At 35.2% G+C, this 25,436-nt stretch overlaps 1 protein-coding gene across 7 annotated transcripts in view; it reads right to left on the bottom strand.

The window, feature by feature from the left end:
• DOCK4 (dedicator of cytokinesis 4) overlaps window positions 1-25,436 on the bottom strand; it is a 237,028-nt gene that overhangs the window by 138,230 nt on the left and 73,362 nt on the right. For 6 of the 7 annotated variants that reach the window (XM_085219421.1, XM_085219388.1, XM_085219398.1 and 3 more), the window contains exons 2-8: window positions 20,889-20,972; window positions 20,100-20,140; window positions 17,746-17,801; window positions 15,780-15,876; window positions 12,633-12,781; window positions 9,088-9,172; window positions 7,299-7,450 (exon numbers count right to left, since the gene is read on the bottom strand). In XM_085219421.1, the coding sequence (XP_085075547.1) occupies window positions 7,299-7,450; window positions 9,088-9,172; window positions 12,633-12,781; window positions 15,780-15,876; window positions 17,746-17,801; window positions 20,100-20,140; window positions 20,889-20,972 (664 nt within the window). Of the gene's footprint in view, window positions 1-7,298; window positions 7,451-9,087; window positions 9,173-12,632; window positions 12,782-15,779; window positions 15,877-17,745; window positions 17,802-20,099; window positions 20,141-20,888; window positions 20,973-21,322; window positions 21,477-25,436 lie in introns of those variants that run through there. The other variant, XM_085219415.1, reaches the window with a different exon arrangement.

Here is a 25,436-nt window from a genome sequence, read left to right as displayed (position 1 = left end):
GTTAACACTGGGCTCTGAGCATCCGCTGCTGTCCTGCAACTTCCACTGGCCACCACTGCCTGTACAGCGGTCTTACAGCAAATTTAGATGACATGAAACATACCTTCAAAGCTCAGTATTACATTGATAAGCCCTTTGGATTTTGTTTTTCTCAAACATTAGCTGAGCACTCCAGCTTCAAGGAACAGATTTTACAAAACATTTTAGAACAATGCTAATTAATTACTGCCTAGACTCTCGACACATCTAGACTGAGTATGCTGAGAAAATGTACTTTAGAATAGACTATGATGCTGTACATCTCTGAGTACCTGCTAAAAGCTCAGCAGCAACCAGGAACATAGGACTGAACTGAAAGACAGAAAAGTCTTAGGAGAAAATTAAAAATATGATAACAGACTTCTTACATTTTCCAAATAAAAAACTAATTCTACAACTGTGTACACTCAAAATTTTGCTTGTATATTAGGTTTTTTCAGTGCAATTAGTGCAACAAACTAAAGCTTCATCAAGACAACTTTTCACTTTTTTAAAGAATAAAAAGCTGAAGAATACACAAACAAGGCTTTTGACTGGGACAGAAATGAGAAGAAGAATATAAGTTAAGAAGACACAGCAGTGCTTAAAACAAAGAGTTTTACTGAGGCAAGTCATATGGCTGCATCATGTTAAAGTAGAGCCATTCACAAATTTACCAAATACCATGCAGGGATAACACAAATCATTCCTACAGTTAGTTTAGCTAGAAAACATGTATATCTACATATGCATACACACAGAGTCAAGACAAGTTACTATGCACGAACAAGGCAGAATATTACAACTGCAGTTTTAATGAAGCAAGTACATACACGTCATCACTCAGATTTATACTTGACTATCAAGAGAAAACTTCTACAGTTTTTTAGTTTCCACATGAAGCAAATGCTCTTGACAATACATAGCTTTTTAAAGCGTGAAGGCATGTATTAAAATCAGTGTAATTATATAAATATAGAAATACTCTGCAAAGTAATATTAACTGTAACAGTTTATTAGCAACAATAAAGTCATAAGTAAGCCTGTATTTTACTACTACATAATTAATGCAACAGAACTGATGCTTTTGCAAACACCAATATGATTAAAAAATTAATTTTTAATAGTAATTTCCAGCCACAAAAAAAGCCTCAAGAAGAATAGTGTCTCATAGCATCCCAAAGAAACGTTAAGATTCCTACCAACAGCAATGCAGTGATCACAAAAGAGCATTTATCTCTAGCTTCCTAAATTCAACAGAAAAAAATCTGTTGCCCAAAGCGTGCATTGATTACACTAAGGTGGATGCAAGCAAAACATCACAGCTGCGACAAATCTGGAGAAGTCCTTAGATTGGAAGCCTGAAGGTCAAACACTGACCTTGCCTCTCCCAGCATCACTGAATCTTTATCACTACCTGACTTCTTCTCTGGGCAAGTCACTAATTTCCACATCATAGTTTCTCACATCTCACCTGAAAAGATATTATTATCTAACTCTGTACATATAAGAATGATTGTGAGCTGTTCAAAAGAAAACATTATTTCAAAATGATGTGGTTAAAATTTACTTAATCTTCCTTTTATTCAAAGCACTAAAAATACTAAGATACATTATCAAAAACAGAAAAATATTTTTACAATTTTAATTTCTGCATCCTAATTACTTTAACAGGTACTTGCCTACAAATGCACTTGTAGGTCAATACACAATCAAAAGATCAGTTTATTGGAACAATATTCCTTAAACACAACAAAAGAGTCCTTCAGATAATCCTTTTTTTAATTAAGAAAACAATTTCAAAATACACTGAAGCAACAATTTTAAATTTGTACATACGTGTACCACAATTTTTTTATTCCCCTACTGTAAAATTCTTTGCAAATATTTTAAGAGCAAATTCAGGGAACTTCTCTTTATAGATTCCACTGTGAGAGGCTAATGGCAAGAAGTCAGATAAGTAACATTGAATATCCATATCTTTTTTTTATTTCAACAACAATTATTTCTGATTTTGAAGGCTCAAACTTTGTGGAGACCTAAAGTAGCCACATAGAAAGCAAGAAAGAAATAGGATGGATTCAGCTCAAAATTACTTCAGGGTATACTGGGCAGCTCTTTAATCAACCGAACTGATGGATTCTAAAAAGCCAAGGACATACAGACATTTTATTGGCTGAATGTTTCTAAACTTCACTGACTAAAACTAACTGTAGTAGAAGCCTAGATATATAATTCAAACAAAGATCTTAAATTCACGTCTTCAGAGATGTATTCAAATCATACAGTCCATGTATTCATCATGAAACCTTCTAAAATTAAACAAAAAAGAAATGCTAAGCATTGGCAGAAGTCTTAATCTTGGAATTTCGTTCATTACTCCACAAGATAACTCCATCTAAACAGATTCCAGAGCATGAATCAGAAGTCTTTTAATCAAGGCAGTTCTTAATATTGCTTGAGAAAACTAATATTTTACCATGGCCTAAGGACAACCTTATTCTTGCACTTTAATATAAAGCTCAGCTATTAAACAATACATTTCTTATGCTCTCAAGTATCTTCCTTTTTCTTTTACTTTTACAGACTTTCCACGTGATAACATATTATACAATTTTCTAATTAAACAAAATCAATTTAGAGAAAGTGGCGAGGAGCATATATAGAATTTAAATATGAAGAGTGGTTAAACCATTTTGGATGTTTTTGATGTTTATTTATTTTCTTTTAAAGAGCAACAAAGTTGTGGTGTAGTTGAAAATCATATTAACAGGTTAAGTTCTTCAAGAAAGAAAGGTCTATGCTCAGTTTCTTGCTATGCCTTCAAATATTTAGATTTGCATACCCTATCTTTCAGGGAGTCTGGACTGTCTCTTAAGCTAGAGCAATCATCCTTAAAATATTTTATAAAGGGAATCGCAATCACTAGTATTCTCCTTCTCATCTGGTTGTCTTTATAAAGAAAAACAGTGGCTAACACTGCAGTGTAGAAATCCAGCCCTGCCAAGGAGACATACTGAACTTAGTTCCCAAAGTGAACCATAGGAGACATGAGAATTAGACAAAAGCTGTGCGCTGATATTCAAGATTATTTTCTGTTTTATATCTATACAACAATATTCTTCTTACTCATCACTATGTTATATTTTATTACTAGACAGAATTCTAACCTCACTATGTCAAATGCAAGACCTGTTAACACAGTAGGCTTTCTGCTTGTAACTTGGTTTGACACAGTTGCTATGGTATGCTTTTTTTCAGAAAGAATCTATAACTATAGCAACCAAAAAAAAGTTTCATTTTCCATCATTTTTCAGTGACAGTATTCTAAGTATGAGAGTTCTTAATATTGTCTCAGAAAACTACAATTTTACAATGTCCTAAGGACAGCCTTCTTCTTGTACTTCAATATAAAGCTCAGCTATTAAACCACAGCTTCCCTATGTTGAGTACCCTTCTCTTCCCTTTTATTTTTTTCCTTCCCTGAAGCTCAGACCTTCCCACAGCAGTACGTTATCCACATTATTAATAAACTCAGATAGATTTAAAATAAAGGAAGAGGAAAATGAAAACCTTTCAAATGATTTCACAGCACAGTTGATCAGAAAAAAAATAATAGCTGTAAATTCTGTAACGATCATAAGATCATATTGTTCTATGCATGCAACAAATTACATCCTCATCAAAAATCTTTAAACACTCCAAATATAATGAAAGTATTCTGTACAAATTCTGCAGCAATATACAAATAGATTTAGATCATTTTATAATCTATTAATATATGTCACAATAAAGTATCGAGTATATTCTTTGAACAGGATAAAAAATTGACTGTGAGGATGACAGAGCACTGGAACAGAGCACTGGAACAGGCTGCCTAGAGAGGTTGTAGAGTCTGCTTCTCTGGAGACGAAACATTCTGCATTCCTTCTTGAATGTTGCTAATTGTTTAAGAGCAGAGAATCCTACACCCAGTCTGCTTTTTCTTGCACTAGTCTGCAGCTGGACAAGGAAAATTACTAGACTCAAACTTCCTAAAGCATTACTGTTCTGTAGATACTTGCCTCGCCTTGGTACCTACAACTGCAATTCATTTTACTGACAATACTTGAACAAACTTTTCTGTGCAAAAGATTTCAGAATGTATGAAACAGGTAATGTAGAACAAAGAATGGTTTGGAAAAAAACACTCAATCTATCAACAAGAAAGTACAGGCAATATTGCTTCTAATCCCCCAACAGTTTTTAAAGCTGCTATTTCAATTGCATGAATTTGGGGTTAATAAAAAGTGAAATAAATATATACAGAGATCATATGCTTGCAGGTTGATCTGATAAGAAGCTAAGGTAGTCTTAAGATAGAAAAATATCAGAACAGAAATTCTATGATTAAATCTCAATTCTTCTCTTTTTACTTTCTCCACAAGAACTCCTTTAAGAGGCAACAAAGATCACCCATTATATGTATATTTACATCAGCTGGACAATAAACACCAGATTGAAATCTATACAAAGTCATATTTTTGGAGCAATTTTAACCTCTGGACTTGTACTTAACACTATGCATTCCAAATGTCACGTTCAAACAAGCAGAATTACCCCCTGAGGAAAGCTTGGTACACACGTAGTGCTTGCAAAACTAAAATTTAAGTAAAAGTAAAAAATCCCAAGGAAATGAAACCCCCCATTCTAATACTGTAACCACGAAATTGAAGACATACATTATAAGTGATGTATATTCCCATATTTTTATCTGTCAGATGTTCTGTTTCAGAACATAAATTGCCATATATGGTTTCTCACTTTTATCTGTGGTATTAACAAGAGTTTCATCTAGTATTTTTATTGCTTTTTTCTCGTGGGCTGCTTAGCAATGACTCAGGAAATCAATAAACAAATCACCTAGGTAGGTTGTGACAGCTTAAGGTAATGCTAAACACAGCTTTTTGACATGCTACTATCATCCAGAACTAGCAGAAGATTACATCTATCCAGGTATCACATTTTGCAGCTCACATATCTCTTACTGCCAGTAGGCCTTGTCTTCATTGCACGGTGTGAAGCTCAGTAACCAGTGATTGTGCACACAATCTCTTCTCACACATCATCTCCTCAGGGTTTATTGCATGCATGTGTCAACACTAGCAAGGGCATAAAGCTCTTTGAAATATCCTGCCAATTTGTATTGAACGAAATATCATATTGCGGTGTACATATACACAAGACTTTACACTAACTTACATGCTCTAACAAGCACTCAACTGACCGAAATATAGACTAGGTGTGGAAACTACAGCCATGCACATACTAAGCAAGAGCACAAAAGCCATGTCAGCAAGCCCAACTAGCCTTGGTTTAACTCTTGGACAACGCTTGCATATCTAGTCCACAAAGACCACAGCTTGGACACATCTGCGTTCCAACTCATGCTGTGATACATATATACCTTGAAATTAAATCCATTCTTATGAAAACTCCCTTGCTTTCATTTTTTTCAATGTGTTTCCCAGATTTTTAATTTGTGAGAGGTGTGGAGGTGTGCGTGTTTGTTTTACAGATAGTAACAAACTGCTTCCCCAAAGTTCATCTTGTCATTCCTCCCATGTTCCAGAAGGCAGTTTGGATTCATGACAACACACTTCTTCAAGGTTTGTCAGTAATGAGATGAGGAAGTTCACACAAAATAAAGCAGCTGCAAATAGACACTGGAGTCAGGAATCAATACCTAAAGGTCAGATCACAGCAAGCATGTGACAAACAGCTCTAGAATTTGTGCTTTCATGTGAATGTGAAATCCAATCCATTTGCTTTCATACAACCACTACTGCCATAACCTTGTTTTCAGCAATCCATAACACTCAAATTGTTTTCTGTCAAGGTCTGAAGCTCTCATCTAAATCCATCACCTGCTATGCCATTCACTGAAACGAACACAAAAGGTGTGCCCCGATGCACATTTAATTCTCAGAAATGACAGTAAATTGTTTTTGGTGACTAATGTCCAAAGTGCATTCCAGGTCAGTATTTAGCAGCTAATGTTCTAACAATTTAAAGATTTCATTAGCTATAAAAATCAATTTATTCAGTATAAACTTCCTTCAAAATAGTGGGTAGCTATTTTGTACAACTACATAGCACACAAATCATTTTGCCAAATTAAGTCTAATGTGCATGTGCACACCCCAAATTCCTATTACCACGTGTATAAAGACAATTAGTACACAGTCATGGCTTTGCACACATTCTGAATAACACTTCTTATCCTATCAACAGGCTTACTATTAAAGGTTTTATTTCTATTTGTGCATTTGTGTTCTGACTTATCTAAAGTGCGATTTGTTTTTAAGGCTAGTCTTTCATTTCTCCAGTGGCTACCCTTAAATCAGACTGAGGTATGTTGCCTCCAGTACCTGTAGTGAGAACACAGAAAGAATACACAAAGTAATATGCCAAATAATGACCAGCAGCAAATTCTGAATGAGAGCCTTCTGACCAGTCTTTCATCACCAGTGTATGAGCGTTTAGTGTGGCACTGCTCCTTCAATCTTCCTGCCATATTTCTCATACGGAACTCAGAAGGCTCATCCACCAGCTCTGCTCTCCCCCTACAAATCGAATCTGCTAAGTGCTTCAAGATTCTGATCCTGTTCATTCCCAGATCCTCTCTCTTGGCCAGAAACATGCTAGGAATAGAAATAAGTACTGAACATTTAAAAATTAAAAGGATTTCAGCTCTAGGATAAGCAGAAGAATGGTTACACTTCAAATCCCAGATGAAAAAAAGGCCAGCAAACCCTAAATGGATGTGAGATCGGGTTTGACTGCTTCATTAAGAGCATGCACCTCAGGCTCCTATTATAAAAAGATTTCATAACTCACTAAGCTCTCTGGTTTGAGGTACCTAGGAGAATTCATCTTATAAATATTACAGAGCAAGCAACAGTTGTAAGTTTGAATGTGCACTGATTAGGAGAAAGGAAAATAGAGATACTAAAAAATAACTTTTGAGTCACAAAACTAATATTCAGTCCGTATGCACAGGTGTATAAATGTTCCCTCTCAAGTAAAACCAGCTGAAAACTGAAATAAGTAAAAAAGACAGAGAAAAATATATTATTTAAATCCAAAATGATATTGGCAAATATTAAGTACAGGAACTGGATTACAAGACAAATAAAAAAAAATATTGTCTCTAAATGGGGAATTTATTACCAAGATCAAAACAGACAGTGCGCAGTGACAATTTAAAATCAGTATCCCACTGAAAAATTATATGCTACCTGATGGGTCGATTTTCTTTACTATCAAAGAGGGAGAAGATTACTTCCAGTTCCTCTCCCAGATTGGAGCACATTAGACTCTTCATCTGAACAAAAAGATGGTGGCTGCTGGCTGGTACAGGCGTGTCTTTTTTTCGATGACGATGCTCCATCTAAACATATCACAAAAAACACAGCAGTCAGTTTGAATTAAACGTAAAGATCTAGGAACAAACCAAAAAAAATACCATACTGGATTACTTTCTTATTCCCAATTTTTAAGCTTTTAATTCAGTATTAATTTGTAACAGTGCTTTGTTCTTTCTATTTTTTTTTCTTAATGTGAGAAGGAGAAAGTATGAAAGCCACTTTGCCAACTGCATCATAATTGTCTCTTGGAAAAGCAGTAACCTCTAGAAGTTTGCCTTTTTTCTGCTTCAAGAATTCCAACCCATTTTAAATGTCCGTGCTGTAACTACTACTGTATTTCATAGCTGGTTTAAATAGTTAATGATCTGATATTCTACTAATCAAACACACAAAGAATGCTTTGGCTAAAGACTACATAGAAGTATTTTTAAATGGAAAAAATTACTCCCGTATTTTCTAATCGTTGGCAGAACATTATGCAGAAGTTACTATGCCCTCCTGATTTGACTTTACAGTTTATATCTTTACCATTTTAGTCACCAATTAAGTTTTACTGTTTTTCTCTTATGTCATACCAAAACCAATTTTAAAACAGCAATCTTTATAAGTTACTGAGCCCCCAAACCAAACTTTTTTTGGATCTTTTTTTTCTCTTTATTTTTGAAAGTGCAATCCACAAGTTTCATCATTAATTTTCTGGATTACTCTTCCTCTGTATGTTTCTTCTTATGATTGATGGCTTCTCAGTGTTTGTCACTTAGTGCTTCAATATAATTCCATATGATTACATATGACTTTGAATCTGCCCAAAGGTATACTGATTCCAGAGTGAATAAATACTATTTGATTCGACAGCATCCAGTTTCAAAATCTATCAGTAAAAATTATTAAACATATTAAATTTTCGGCTCCATAACAAATTATCACAATTTCCCTACATTCTACATTGTGCGTTAAATACATGCATTAGTATAAATAAAAATTAATTTAAATAAAAGTTTAGTTTTAAGCAAGTAAGACTCAGAACTCTATTACTGTAACTGCGATAGTACTATGAGCCAAGGTCTATAGAAATGAATTGGAATGCTTTCTTAGACCTCATTTGATATAACACCAGAATAAGAAATACCAGTACACTTTTTACAAAATCAAGATGGGCTTTCATGCCCAAAGGAGAGCTGTTCTACATAGCTCAGCTGCCATTAACATTAATGTATTAGAAGAGATCAACAAGCCAATATGATTAATCATAACAATACTTGTACCACAAGTATGTTATTTCCACTAATGTTATCTAATGGGACTCATGGGCCAGTTAAAGTACTAATGATGAAGAGTCTCATAAGCTTTTATTGATGATTAAATTCATGTTAGAACTCATAAATTTAATGATATATCAGAAAACAAAGCTGTGAGTAAATAACATGTGGAATGTACATGTGTGCAGACAGACGATATAAAATCAAAGCATCCCATGCAGAGGAAGAGATGAAAAAAATATTAAAAATAAATCTTCTTTCATCATAGTAAAACCCATTGCATTAGCAAATTCCAGTGTATATGAGCAAAAAAAGTACTTTTGATTAAGTAGAAGAAAGTTATCATGAAAACCTCAGCATGTAATCTGTCAGCACAAGAACAGAGTATTAAATTCACATACCAGCCTGTAGAGCTCCGTAATGCTGATCTCTTCAGGATCCACCATAGCATATTCTTTTCTTGGAACTAAGTCAAGTCCCAGTTGTCTGTATGAGAAAAAAGAGAAATAAAGAGATACTATAAAGCACTAGACTAACAGTAAGTAGTTTCTACATACAAAGGAAATAAATCAAGAAATTTAACTAATTTTCTTCATTTAACATCAACATTCCATTTAACAAAGGAAATACTTGGTACTCCGAACATGTTAGGGGGCTTTTTTGAAGTTCATGCATGATTTCTCTCTTTTCTTCTCTTCATAACAATAATGCAATATCTTTTCCCACAGCATTTAATTCCATTTCACACCACAGGAAATGTGCAGTGGATACCATCCTTAGTACTACTGTGGACATAACACAATGAGAATTGCACTGGTATTGTCATTTTGAATGACAACCGCAGAAGATAATACAAAAAGAAAATCCATACAATGTCAAATCATCGGTTTATTTTAAATTTGGACCGTATTGCATCAAAGCTGCTTGGCCGTGTCTCCTGAATGAAATAATTAAATACACTTCAATCAACAGGAATAAAGAAATATTTTCAGCATAGCAGCAAGTAATAAAGATCATATATGGGGTAGTCATGCTGAATTTAGAGAAAAAATAACAGATTAGAAAACTTAAAAATATTTGCTTTTAAAGAACGGGAACTGATGACTTCAGAAATTGCCACAATTCTGAGCACAGTATCTATTGTGCCACTGTGCATCACAGTATCACAGATACTTAGGTTTTCAGATAGCAGTGCTTTCAGAATCCCCTGAAATTCAATTAGTTCTACTACTGAGTAGTATTTAGTCAGAGTTTGACTGAAGAATCTACGGGCTAAAGAAGAGATTTTGGAAACAGCACCTCGATGCCAAAAGTTATTTCAACTTTTCAAAAATTGTTAGAGAGTGGTTTACCCTGCTGATCGGATAGAAATTAAATAGAAGGGAAGGCAAAGAGAGATGGATCTGACATGATCCATTCCATCTCCTTCAAGTTGAAAAGCTGGAAACAAATGAGGTTGAAATTCACACTTTTTAGAAAAAGGATGCCATGGCAGACATACTCATTTATGTAAAGTAAACTCTGCCTGTATACAATGGCTGCACTCATTTTTTGTTGTTTGTTTTTAAGCTCCACACTTCAGATGTGAAGTACTTTCTCTATAGAAAGCTTTCAAAAAGTACTTACTATAAATCATATCACTTTCACTCATGCTAAATGAAAGTAGACTTGACATTGTTAGGCAAAAAATACATCTTTAGAGCTCATTAAGTGATTTTTTATAGATTTAATCAAGCCAAAATTAGATTTTGGACCATCTTTTGTGCTTTCACAGTTTCTCTCAAAGGTTTTGAATAAGTTTTATCTGGTATTTAGAAGAAAACTATAAATTCCTCCTCATGCACTCAAATTCTATGGAAATTGAATTCTTAAGAAAATAAAAAATCTATCAACAAAAACAGAACATCCTTTATTTTTCAAAGAGACCTTAAGAGTGAAATAACTGTAAGGCTGGTTTATAAATAATGAAGTAAGAAAGATTTGCCACAGTAGGATGATAGGATGCATTGGAAATGAACTCAGAGATGACCAATAAAATCTGATGTCCAACAAAACTGCTAGTAGCATTCTTTTTGCTGCTTACTACAATAAATACAAGCTCAAACTTGATTAAAAGAAAACAACATGATGAGAAGTATGCATGGCATATGCTTAACAGATGTAACTCTGACACAAACACAAGTGGGTGCAAAGTGGTTTTATTACTGATACATAAAACTAAGGGTTCAAACATCTGATCTCAGAAAACTTGTTTAGGAAATATTGCACTACACTCCCTACTTGTAAACTTAGAAAGCTGAGGAAAGTCTGATTCTCATTATCTTGTTCTGTTTGAAGCACAATTTTTTCAAAACAATTTACAGCCATTTCTGTTTTTGTCCTAAACATCAGCTTTCATGGGTGCTGAGTCTTCTTCGTTAAAATGAACTCCTGCGCTGGAAGAAGCTTAATTTTGCTGTAAGCAGACCCACAAAACAACCTTGTTACTTTCAGAAAAGAATAATGGGTTGAAAGCAAAAAGAGATTCTTTTAAAACTCAGGGTTCCTGCCTGACTGCCTGACATCATTGGTTCAAAAACAGCTCAGATATAATAGCTGGGTTCAAGTTTGAGGTGACAAATGCCCACTTCATAAAATACAACACTGCAACCATCTGTGCTCCTATAACTCCTGATGCACATACCAATCTTACACTTGTCCTTTCATTCCCAGGGACCTAGCAAAGTAGCCAGGAGTGCTGCACTGAGGAGACAAATATAATATATGTAAGCAAAGGGCTATAGATGTAGCAACACAGTGTTACTATGGAGGAACCACTGCAAAGCATGCTGTAAGTAACAGCAGCAAAATTTACTGTCTGAGGAGCCTATTTCATCTGATCTCAGATTTCTGAACTCAAAGCAAAATCAGCACCAAAAGCAAGACATGTATGCCAATATGGTCAACAGTAGAACATTCCATTTTTGCATTTTCCATACTACTCAGCTGCCCAACCATACCAAGCACACACTTCTTTACAAGTGAATGACAAGATTCTGATAATTCATTGCTTCAAGAGCGCAATCTCATGCTGGTTTTGACTGACATTGTAAATGTCACAATGTTGTTAATCTGTGCTGTTGTTTTCACTAGTAATACTGGAGTTAAGAGTAGCCTCTTGGGTGTATTATTCTCATGGCTGAGGTATCTGGAACAAAGATTAGCTTACTGGCCTTCCAAATTATGCAAGATAGTACCAAGATCTGTGAAAGCTGTATTCAGAAAGTGATTTAGAAATCATTTTCATCATCATGCATTATGCTAACATTTCTCTATCCCTACAAGTCTTTATGCTGTATTTAGTAATACAGAAGAGATATTATTTGAAGTAGCACGGTTTTAAGACAAAAGAAAGTTTCTTTCTTTGAAAAAAAAAAGAGAATATAACTGGGGTTATCAATTTTTATTTGTCACTGGAATAAAAGAAAGATGGGTAGAATAGTATAAAGATGAATACTAGAGATGCTTAAGTAGATACTGAATCGTAGAACACAGATCAAGAAGATTAAGTAGTGTCAGCCAATATAATTTCAGTTAATACAGTGAGCTATGCTACACTATGCCACATAAGAATCTGGGCAGATATGTTTTTAAAAGACTTAAAAGGAAACTGCAGAAATCTAGTATTCCAGCATACTATCTGCACTTCTCTTGCAGGTCATACCAGTGCTGTGTAAAATAAATTGAAGCAAGTATGTCTCTTTAGTGGAAGGAAAAAAGAAAGAAAAAGCTGTAAGTCATTTTTCACTGCTAAAACATAGTGGACAGAAAAACTATGAAGAAAAAATCCACAAAGAAAAGCAATATCTGTCAGAAATTTGTTCCTTATTTCAACATTCTATATTGAGCCTAAAACCGGTATTATAATGAGATTACACTATTTTCTTCTACAATTATAGCTACTCACTCATTGCCCCAGTCCAGACGAGCAGTGATGTGTCGCTTCACATCCTTCATTCGATCATGGGTGAGGTGGCCAACCAGGACTTGCCTTCGCAGGTCTAGGATTTCATTCATTATATGCCACAGTCGGTGAAAGAGATCCCCCTCATTTCTCTGTGAGATAAATAAAGAATTGCATCTACACCAACTGACAGTCCTAATGAATACAGATGTGATATGGAAATCGGTATCATTCCATCCTTATTCCCTTAGTTAGTCATGATTCTCTTCCTCTCTCTGCTTTGACCTCTTCACCTGTATGTATGCATGCACATGTGCATAAAATCATTTCAGAACTTATAACGCCTTTGCACTGTCCACACTCCATAATTTCACTCAAATTCCTAACACCACACATTTACACAGTCTGATTTATATGACAGATATGACAAAGATTCAATAAAAAATTGTTGAATGTCACACCACTGTTTTATTCTGAAAGCTTTTTCATTATATGTCCTTTCATCAAAACTGGAACCATGACAGTGTAATTCAAGACCATTTGAACTCACACACATAAGGGATCAAAAGGGAATAGCTCCTAGAATTCAAACTCTGAATCACACAGCATTAAAGTTCTTTTAATTCTTTCAGGAACATAAATGTACGCACTGTGGCCTAACAGTAAATAAACAGACTCATGTAGACAGAAATCTCTCTCAGACTGTTCTACTTCACCTAACTGCAAAATAGAAGAAATTACATGAATATGAATAAAACACATCCTCCTACTCTAATTACATACCAGTTAATGACATAAACCATTTCCCATGATGGTTTCCTCCCTAACAGCAGAAGTTCTTTTAACTCTTCCTTCACTTTACTGTAGGCAGTTTTACTTAATATAATTTTTCTAAGAAACTGTAGCTTGAGAAAATGATGGCAACCTCCATTAAGCGACATATCACAAAAAAACCATTGAAAATTCAGATCTGTTCTGCTTATTTCGCTAAAAACACAAAAAAGTAATCACCCTAAGCCACTCATTTCCCTTTTACTTCTTCCTAAGAAAAAAATGACAAAATCAAATTTCAGCTATGACTGCTAGATAATTGCCACGAAAAACTAAAATTCACTTAGAAGCATCATTATTCTCTGTCAGTATACTTTATATTCCACGAGCTCTGAAAAACACTGCTGTGTGACAAATTTGCCTTTTTTATTTCACATTCATTCACTTCATAAGCTTGCTAAAATAAGCACTGATTTATTGTTTCTTTTGGCTTTCTGGAAATAAAAGGAAAATCAGTGTGTTTTAAACACACAATAATAACAGCAATGAAGAAAAAGGTTGCTGAAAAAGTCAGCTTCAATAAGAACCATAGAATATATGAACTTTATAAGTAAAAGAAAACTAAAAAAACAGGTCACACAAATAGTGTCTAAAAGCAAAATACTGAAAAAGTCTTTATGGGAGCGTTATATAGGCTGACTGCTCGTGCTCACAGTATTCCATTAGTTACAGCGATTTCATCTTTCATTAAAAAGAAAACAAGTCAAATAATTACTAATGCACGTGTATCTTTGGTTTTGATATGTGATGATAAACTACTGAGGTAAAATATTTAGCAGAATACAAGAGACATGCTAGTATTTCACAACAACACTAAGCTCAAAATAACGTTTTCAAGGCAGCAACCTTTTTTCCAAAGGTTTAGCATTTGTCTGAGTTTCTTACATCTCAAAGCACTGAGTGGCCCTGCAAGCATATGTGCCTGCTTTATAGATTTGGTTCTCTGCAAAAGCAGATTGCAATTTTGCTCCTTTTCCACTTACATCCTTCCTCATATGTAAGCACAGAAAGCAATTACACTTAGATGTGCTTAAGACAGTTAGGAAAAAACTTCCCATTGTAATCTAGAGAAATTTCAATATAGTTTTGAAGCTCACTTTAGAAACAGTTCATACTGCTTAACGTTTTAGCTTGACTGTCAAGTCTAATTTGATACTGTATAACACTGAATTCAACATGATTTTTTAGGTTCTTTCAGGAAAGTTTTCATTAAGCAAACTAGCCACTGTACCAATTGCAGGTTTCAGAAGTGTCACCTGGTTCTGAATAGTCTCTCTGAACACAATTCCTACAATCATCACTAAAAAGGAAGCAGTCTAGCTGCTTCTGAACCATTCCGACTTGTGGACTTTATTACATAACAAAAGCAGGCCCTCCACGAGTACCTTAAGCATGATTTCAGTCAAGCAAAGGTGACAAAGCAAACAGAACTGATGATGTCAGGAAGAAAGAGAAAAGAACCAGCACCACAACATATCCAGATAAGGAAAATAAGAACTGGGAAACATGGGACTTTTGCTGAAGATATATGAAGTGTGAGACAAAGTACCAGACGCCACCTCAGAAGTGTGTAACTGCTAGGCCCAAAATTAGCTCATTACTATTAATGAAGAACCACTTCTGACTCCCTTTATCAGTGAGGACTCAACAGCTGGCATCCTTTGATCTCTCCATCACATACAAGTGACCCTGGTCAAGTAAAATGGACATCCCTTGGTACTTATGAATGCGTAGATGTAAAAGAAAATAAAATCTATAAGAAAATGAGCAAGAATCAAATCAACTGGCTTAGGGACTTTCCATAACTGAAAATGTAATGTTATTTATATAATACTTTGCCTGAAAATGCAGTTCTTTTTTATATTTCATACTGTTTATTAATAGTGTTTTCTAAGTCTTTTTTTTCTTCTTCTTATCTTTGCATAAACATATTCTGGTCACTCAAACATTAAGAAGATCATTTTCCCTCAATTAATGTATTGGTTCTGCTATTATAATCTATAGGTATGATAATAATACCAGTCAACGAGTCTGACATTTCCACATTTAATTATTTTTAAAGTTATATTAAACTAAGAATTGTAGATTCTTTGACTTATTTACTGTGTCAGGTGAGCATTAAACCACAAAAGACAAGTAAAAAAAATAAATAGAAAAGCAGCAATCAAATAAATCCAATAGGAAAATAGAATCACAAATTGTCCACTACCTTTAATTATATTTTTTCTTTTTTCATGGAGGAAAAAACAACATATTTTAACAACATATCTGATCTTTCGAGCTGGTATTCAATCAAAGCAACTTATTCAAAGTACTTGCCACATAGAGTTGTTTCCACATCGTTCCCCAGTCTCTTAAAGTTGATGTCATCTCTGTAATAACAGAATCTTCTGTTGGAATAACCATTTCAAATTGTCTGAAACGTGCAGAAGAACACATGGTATTACATAAGCATTACAAATCACAGTACGGTTACTAACATAAAGACTTCCTCCTGCCAACACCAACGTCAATTAAATTGCAAGGGAGTTCCTTCAACCCACAAGACTTTTTATTTATACATTTTCTTTAATCCTCATGGAAAGTATTGGTCCTAGAGAAGTCAAGGCAAGTATTTTGCCATGAGATAAGCACATCAAACACTACTTTTATGTCAAAGTAATTCCCGTGGTTTTCAAAGGATTTCAAAATGATCTTGCCACTTCAGGTTAGACTGCAAGTCAGTGACTGCTGCCACACTTTTTAAATACATCTGTTTATAGAAAAAATGTCATTTCTTCAGCTGAAAAAGTATATTAAACTTGAAAATAAAATTGGTACAGTACGAGTGAGTTCCTGACTCTTCAATGCTGAGGAAGAAAAACCTGAGTTGGCTTGATCAAGACCAAAGTCTAAATCATACCATCACTTTATACACCACCACCGCTATCACTTTGTTCTTACATACAGTACATTTTAAAAGTCTGTACTCATGCCTAAAGTACCTTTCTCATGATATAATTTCTCTTTCATCAAGTTAACATAACAATGTGAGAGCCCCCAGCCCTGATGCTCTGTATATCACCTGAAGAGGAAACACTGACTACTGAAGAAAATGCAGACAAATAAGATTGAACTCCCTGCAAATGTTGTCATGGTGTCTGTTAAGAAAAAATTATTCTACATTTAAGCTTTGTTGACAGTTTACAACAATTTTATTTCACTGAACCTTCAGTTTAATCTACAATCACTTTCAAAAGAGAAATGATTGTAGGGTATAATAAAACATGGGTACACTGAACTCTCTAGCAAACAACTCTTTTGAGCAGCATTGCAATTCTCATTTTCACCTGTGTTAATGAGACATTCAAATATTTACTTAAATATATAAAAAGGTCTTCAAGGTTCATTTTTGCCAGTCAGGAAATGCTGACCTACACACTAATCCAAGCACCCAAAATCAAAGTCATCCACACCTGTTTTTTTAGGCCTCCATCTGATTTGATAATAAATGCTTTTATTTAAAGAGGTTTTAAACCATTACATAAATGTGAACACTCCCAAATTACATAAAACTTTGGAAAAGACTGTGTTAACATCACTGCCAAGTATAACTTTTTAAAAGTGGTACTTTCAAAGTAAGTATTAAATTTCCAAAAAAATCACTTTATTTTACTCAGAACATTCTAGTTTTAAAAAACTTTGTACTAATTTTAATCAGATGTTCCTTTTTTTTTTTTTTTAACTCTTCTAAAAATGAAATGAGATCAGTCATTATCAAGAATAGCTATTTGCTTTTCATCACCTGAAGGAAGGCAGTAAGAAAAAGAACATCTCTATTCTTCTACAATTTTAGTGAAATCTTTTGCCACCGAATTGATCTTTAATCTTAACATTTGTTTTTGTAAAATGTCAGCTGTCTGCCAAGGTAGAGCCGGTCTCTTTAAAGAAAACCACTACTAATATTAAACAAATGCTTCTGTACAGAATAATTTCTAATTAAGGCAATAACTTCCTTCTAAACCAAACTTAACACCAGGCAGTGAAGATGTGATTGTTTTCTCTTTACTCCAGACAACACAGACTGATATTCCTAGCCATATTGCGTGTTCTTCAAGCATATATCACACTGATTTTATTACCATGCAGGAGCACCATGTTAGCTAAGGACAGCCATTTCAAGTCTTCTGACCAAAAGCTAAAGATGAGATACTGTAATGCATCACTCCTTGCCAGATTCACAAATGATCTTTGGCACAAGTAAGTTACCATGTATAAATATGTGAATCCCCAAAATTTCACCTACCCTTTGTTCTTAACACATGCATTTTTCAAGTGAATGTAGTTGGATGGAAAGATACCCTGAAAAACAAAATAGGTTAGGTAAAAACAACCAAAAAAATTCCCTTTAGTGAGTTTGGAGAGTAATCTTAAAGCACCATTTAATATGCAAATGCATGCTGAATTAAAAGTCCTCCAAATAATTACCAACAAGCATACACAAAAAAGAATTCAATATATACTCAGTACAGATCTAAAGGAAATAAAAATGCCTTCAGTAGAGTTTTAGTCTTTCAATACTTAAGAAAATTAGAAGATAAACTTGTAAAGCATGTATAAGATTGCTTGACAGCTCATTTATCCTAAATAATTTATTAATATTTCTCCTGAGAAATTTTTTACCAACAGGATCTTAACAAGATCTCTTCAGTACCGATTTTCAAAATAAATGAAGTTAATGAATTTCAATAAAAATAAACAAAGATAGATTAATAAATACAACTTTATTTGGGAGTTACTGTGCCTTGCAGCAAACCTGAAAGGTGCAGTAAATGCACACCAAAAAGCCTCAGTGTTCAGACAGGAGTGGTCCTTCCTAGTTAGCTAAGTGTTCTCCACTGTTCTTTTGCATGGATAACAGTGTCACAGCACTTAAACCACACTAACCTTCATAATGGTAAGCAAAATTAAGCAATTCAACTTCCAAATTCTGGCTTAGAACATAATACGCTACTGGTAGCTACATAATGCAGAAAAGGAAAATATAAGTGTGCCCTTCCTTATTACAATCCCAGCTACGTACAGCCCAATTTTCTTATAACACAAACCACTGTTAGACCTTTGAAAAAAAGGCATCTACTGTGTAATATCAGCTGCCCTTGAGAATGTTCCTTCTCCTCAGTAGTTTGAAGTAATTCAGGAGAGCATCTCCCAAGGACAGTAGAGGTGTAGCTTTGGCATTTGTAACAATGTCCCAGAAATTAGGATGGTGCATACACAGGGTTACTGCAGACCAGCTGCCACAGATAATTTCTCTGAGCATCCAAGCTGATGGAATAACAACGGGAGAATCTTGACAGAGCAATACCAATTATAAGCTGACTTACAAGGTGTTCTTATTTTACTTTTGGAGAGGGTCCCTTGAAAAATCCAGTTCAGAAAACTGTTTGCCTTCCTTTTTTTCTATGAAAGTAGAAAATATCTATCTCGTTCCTTCACACATCAAGTCATGTTTAGAAAACCTATTTATAACTTCTATCAACACATTTGACAGACCACAAAGAAAATGACAGCAAACATGTGGTGAGAACTGCAACAAAAGACACAGAAGATGCGATAAATACCAACTGCTCAAGTCTCATAAATCAAATTGTAATATTTATCAAGAGGTCAAAGTAGTAAATGTCAGATTAGACACTGGCTCAATTTATTTCTCACACTGATCCTCCATATAAAGCAAAACAAATTTATGTGACCAGAGACTGAAAGTTTAGGCACAAGAAACTGGTGACACTTATGATAGGAACCCCTAGAAACTTCTGAAATTTATATATCATATGCCCTAGTTTGCAGCTGAAGAGGCTTGGAAATGAATTAGGAAAGGGGGAAAAAAAAAAAAAAAAAAAAAAAGGGAGATAAGATGACTAAGATGACAACATGAGTTAAAGAATAAACAAGTGATTTCAGTACTGTTGAAGGAAAAGAAATCTTGAAATGGTTTCCCATATGAAAAACGAGTACTTTATACTGACAGACGTAAGTCAACAGGAAAGTAAGAAAACAGAAATACAGTTAAGATAGGAACATCTAAAATGCATTCAAGATGAACAAATGCTGAAGAAAATAAGTGTATGAATAACATCATATTTCATGTCTGAACTCAACAAAAACCAAACAGTGAATTCTATCAGCTACACTCCCATGGAAATCAAAGATTACACAACAAGGAGAAAAAAGACAAAACTTCTTTTATGTGGAAACAGACAAAATTTTTTCAACTGGTACTCCACATACATCTCCCATGACTGTTGTGAACTAATATATACCATCAGAAAATAGGCATAGTCTAATTAATTAACTTTTCTAACATTATTCAGTTTCCATTCTTGGTAGTCTTTTCGCTTTAACTCAGCTTCTAAAAATCAGATTAAAAGAAAGTTTGCCAGAGCCTTGGATTTGTAAAGTCATCTGAATGCACAAGAGCCTGTGAGAAGTGAAATCATTGTCCAAATCTAATTCATGCAATATCAATAATATACTTAACACTAAGCTCCAGTTTTCTTTTAAGGGTAAATGTCATCTACTTACACGGAGACTATAAACTTTTTTAAAAGTAAATACACATTTTTGCCAAAGTGTAAAACTGTAATTGATCTTTACCTTAATATTGGGGTTTTTTAAGGCAAATCCTCTGTACCATCCTGTGAAGAAAGAACATTTTTGTTTTTCAAAGTATGCAAGTCATTTCCATATGTAAAACAGACTTCATTTTTTCCTTTTGGACAGATACAACTAATATGCAGTGATGTCAGACTGCACTCATTTAGAGTACTTTCCACATAACGAGAGGTAATTTGTTTAAACCAGCTCATATTTAGATTACTTAATTCACACTTATTTTCAGGAATTACTCTTTTACTCTTTATCCCCGAATGTTTCTAACAATGCAACCCAGATATATTTTGCATTAGACAGGAAGTCTAATGCAAAAGAGGAAATAGATTCATATTCATTGTAAACATTTTAAAATCATTTTTGAACTTCATAATCTAAATGTTTTGATTGCATTACGAGATTCATAACTTACCCAGTTCAAAATGATAGATCCTATGCCTTTTGTAGAAACGTTTCTTACAAGATTAATAGTATATCATCCCAAAATTAAAAACAAACAAACAAACAAATAAATAACAAAAACACACCTATTTAATGAACGAATAAAAAATCATTTGGAAAAGACCTTAAAGATCGCCAAGTCCAACTGCAACCTAACCTTACTGCCCTAACTCTAACTACCCACCACTAAATCATGTCCCTGAGCACCATATTTTCTTTATATTGATGACTTCAAAAATTTGTTCAGTTAAGAAAATTAATGAGTAGCAATGGTGTTCAAGTCAACACCAAAGGATCCTTCATTATCAGTGGAAGTCCAGCCGGTGAACTCACCATCACACTTCTCCAGTATCTGAACTGTGTCTCCAATCTCCAGTGAGAGGCCATGTGGGACTGTTCCTCGAAAACCAGCTATTACTGAAAAAGACAGAAAGTTTTGATTATTTGCCTGATTAAAATATAAAGCAAGATTCCTTCTTAATAAAATTCATATACTAGCAGGGAAAGTTAAGAATAGAAGGAGTTGAAGGAAGAGTCAGAGGTTAAGCCACTGTTACGAACAGAATATCTAAAACACAGGATTCATATAAAAGAAAGAAACGCTAACAGACCTATTATGCATGAATGGAAATACTGGTGAAGGCTGTCAGCTAGTCTGTTACTCATAACTACCCTCAAGGACAGAAACTGTTTTATTCCAAATGCTCCCACTAACAGATAGCTGACCTCAGACGTCTGCAAGCAGAAAGCGCCAATATTTTTGTTACCATCTGTACCACCAGCATGTCACAAAAGGCAAGACTTATTTCTCAGTAGTTTAATGGGTCTGTAGATCCAACACTCCATATAGTAATCCCAGTAAGTTCAGTAAGTGTAGAACAGTGAAGAAAGCATGCTAACGCAGGCTGTTTACTAAAACCCAGTGGCACGCACTGCTCTGCCCACAGCCTTGCTGGCCAGAAAAGCTGAGCATGCATGGGCATGACCTCGGGCTGGAGAAACAAAGCACCCACCAGAGCAGTGATCTTTCCAAATACTTAAAGCAATCCAGATTTAAGTCTTACACTGTAAGCACTAAAAAAGAGACAGCTACTTTTTTTTTTTTTTTTGCTCAGAATCAACACATAATATCACAAAACTGCCTGGAAAACTCCTTCCTACAATTGCTAAAAATTGATTGACATGCCAGATGACAATACAGCCATTCAACCCAATGTTTGTTACAGCTGAAATTCTGAATTAAAAAGCTGTCTCGCTCAAGCTAATACACTAAGCAATAGTGATTTTGATTCTCTGAATTGCAATATCATTTTGAAGTCTAATTTTGAACTTGAAGAGGAAAATGGCTTTCTAACGCTATCAAAGGGACAAAATGCAGCAAACCACTTGGTGACCTGACAGAAGTCTTGCTGCTATCTAATATCTACCAACACAGATAGGAAAACACAAATCTCACAGGGATGTGAAAAAACAACTCAGGGCTATACAAACAAATCTTTGCATGTAAAAGCGAAAAAGGAAGCCTGTCGGTGCAGCTGTGCTAAGTAAGCAACTACTCTTTTACGAAAGGAAATGCAACATTTGAAGCCACAAAAATCCCTTTTAGCCTCTGGTCTTCCGCCTGGAGTCTCCCCCACCACAGGCAGTGACTGCACTTAGGCACAGCACAGAAGCAGCCTCCTGCCCGTGTTACAATGCTCCTAAAGCAACGGCAGCTATTATTATATTATTAGCTGACAGAGACCACAGAAATCTAAAATTCCTTTGTAAATCTTTGCCAGAAAGTTCAAGCTTTTCAGACTGAGACAATGGGATATGTTCTATACTACAGGATGGCACATTCCAAAACATGCAGCAGTTCAGAAAAAAAAAAAAAAAAAAAGCTTAATTTGGATGGTATGCCAATTTTGAAAGGTTGTGTGAAATTTGTTTCATTAATAACTGTAAGTAATGGCAACTGGACAAATCTCCCACTGCACAGATGGAAACAAAAGCTACTAAAAACCAACATTATCTTCCCTCAAGCTCTATGAGGCATTACTTTTTTTTAATTTAATATCACAAAAATAAATTACTTCAGCTGTAAAATCAGCAGGAAGTTTTAAAAGTCCTTCACATGCTGTGATAGAAGGATTTAAGAGCATAAATCTTGTCCTCGGGTGTACGCACAAGTTCTACTTGAGTTTGCTGAAACAGCACACATGCCTATTTCCTAAGATGTTTCAATTCTCTGAAGCACTGTCAGTGCTTGGCAATATGTAAGGCTAAGCTAAACACTCCATGTAAATTCTGAAGACAAAATACTTCCTTCACTTCTAAAACAAAGTACATTTTTGTCAAATCCTTTCCAGAATTTGCCAGACATTACTGAATCACCCCTGCCAGGGGTCTTTATTCGCCCCTTTGGAAAAACCCTTTGAGATAACACACCTGGTCAGCCCTAAAGAGTCTGATATGTGAGCAGAACTTGCAGCAACGAGACTTCCTTTTTTTGAGGCATGTGTACTGAATGATCCGCATTCAGTTTAGTGCTACTCCTACTCTCCAAATTTTTCCATAAAAACAGAGTACCCAAAGATATGCATACTGAAATAGAAAGAGCTGCTCTGGGTCACAGAATCAAAGAATCGTGGGGTTTGGAAGGGATCTCTGGAGATCACTGAGTCCAACCCCCTGCTAAAGCAGGTTCTCTATAGTAGGTTGCACAGGAAAATATCCAAGCGGATTTTGTGTATCTCTAGAGAAGGAGACTTAGCAACACCCCCTGGGCAGCCTGGTCGTTGCTCTGTCATCCTCACAGTAAACAAGTTCTTCCTCATATTCAGACAGAACTCCCTGTGTTCCAGTTTGTGCCCCTTGTTCACACTTTGGAAACCACCAAAAAAAGCCTGGGCCCATCCATTTCACATTAGCTCCCTAGATACACAGGCATAATATCTGTCATGAAATAAAAATCTTACAGATTGAGACTGGAATATCTTAACTCTGTGATGGGCAGCCTAGGATATGCAAATAGACAGGAAAATTATGATGCTGCCTATCTATTCACTGTCCTTCCCCATAAGCAGCAGGAGGGCACAGAGAAAGAAATAATGCAGCTTGTAGTAGAGGATAGCCATCTATGCAAGCAATCCAAGTTATCTTCACCACACTGTTGGTGCCTATCGTCAGATGCTGGACTACTTCGTGAAAAGAGCAACCCCACTCAGGCAGAAAGATTCCACAGAAAAATTCAGGGATTGGACAGCTTCTTTTCAGCTAGCATCTTTTTCAAAATTATATACAATGCCTTAGAGTGTCAACAGGCAAAGCAAAAATTAAGAAGGTAATTTTATTCCCGTTATGACAAAAAGATACTATCCAAGTGTCCTCCACCCCAATCAAGTACCTAATTTTTCAGGCTTTTTTAACAGTTGCAAGAAAGTCCCATTGAAAATGTTTGTCTAAGAATTAAGAACTAAGAATTTCCCAATTAATTCTTAGACAAAAATCTAAGAGCAGAAACAGCTTACTAAATATGAATAGATGTGTTTTAAAAAGCTGATTATGAATGAAACACGTACGAATTCCCCTATGGCACTGGAATGCCTGGTGCAAACGAAATAAAAATTAAAGAATTTGCAGAACTAGTATGCTAACAAAATCTATGTCTTATTATAGTTGTGAGATGTCTTATTTTTAAATTCCGTGAAAGAATGACATCAATTTTCTCCTTAAGAGTCAATATCTCTTGTCACATTGTTACGATACAACTTTGCTCTGACATCCAGTTTTTATGACTTAGTTACTAGATCAGATAAAGAGTTTTTTTCTTTTTTTTTTTCTTCTCTTTTTGAATAGAGATTAGGGAAAAAAAAAGAAAAGAAAAAAAGCCCTTCTAGGACAAAGAAAAAAAAGATTGAAATCTGACATACAGTAGAAAATAGCCAGAACTCATAAGTCATTTTAGAGCACATATGGAAGACAAAATTAGATCTTGAAATATCCACTAGAAGGCTAGCCTGCAGAGTATCAGGACAAGGAAAGAAAGAAAGAAATGAGGGCATCACCTGCACCACGAAGCCTGCACATTCACTACAGGTTTCTGGCAGGAGTCTAACAGAGGTCAAGCTCAAAACAGACAGATTTGTCTTTAGCAACGCCACTCAAACAAATGAGAAGTGCACGGCAGAGCAGCAAAGTAAAGCTCAGAAACCCACAGATGAATTACTGTGCATAGAGCAAGCAACTCCGCACAGAAAGGATTCCTTGGCTAACTTTCTACTAATCGTGTCCAGAACTGAGACCAAGACAGGAGGCAGCTATTCATGCCTTGTATCTGTGGTGTATATACACATGTAGAATACAGGAAAGAAAATAATGAAGTTGTGGAAAGAGGTGGCTTCAGTCCTCTTAGAGAAGACCCCAGGGTTCAGCAGCTTGGTTGGGACTCAGGGTGATTAGCAAAGCTGTGATATGATTTTGATGTGACAAATTTCTTGCCCTTTTCCTCCAATGGACACACCGTTCCGCAATGAGAAGCTGTGGATCAGAAGCATGTGCACCCAAACACATTAATGTCATTATAGGACCAGAAGGTCTTACAGTTTGCTATTTGCATTTCAAGCGCAGCACAGTGATCAGTGTTCCCTTCAGTCACCCCTCAGCCCTCAGAGAAAGAGAAGAGTGAACCTCTAGAATAAAAAAACTTAGTGGGAGGATACATTCTTTGCCAACAACACAACACCCAACTTGGCACTGTTAAATATATTCATGCTGCCAAAGGGTACTCAGAGGATGGGAAAACAAGATAACAACCAAAACTCGGTTCACATAGGAGGTGAAACAGTGGTGGGATTTATAATGACATGCAATATTAAAGCAGCTCCAGGGTCAACATTT

Source organism: Meleagris gallopavo, chromosome 1 (assembly GCF_905368555.1).
Source record: "Meleagris gallopavo chromosome 1, MGAL_WU_HG_1.1, whole genome shotgun sequence".
In the NCBI taxonomy this organism is placed as follows: domain Eukaryota; kingdom Metazoa; phylum Chordata; class Aves; order Galliformes; family Phasianidae; genus Meleagris; species Meleagris gallopavo.
The sequence above is the reverse complement of the archived record's forward strand: the minus strand, read 5'-3'. Positions and strand labels throughout refer to the sequence as shown.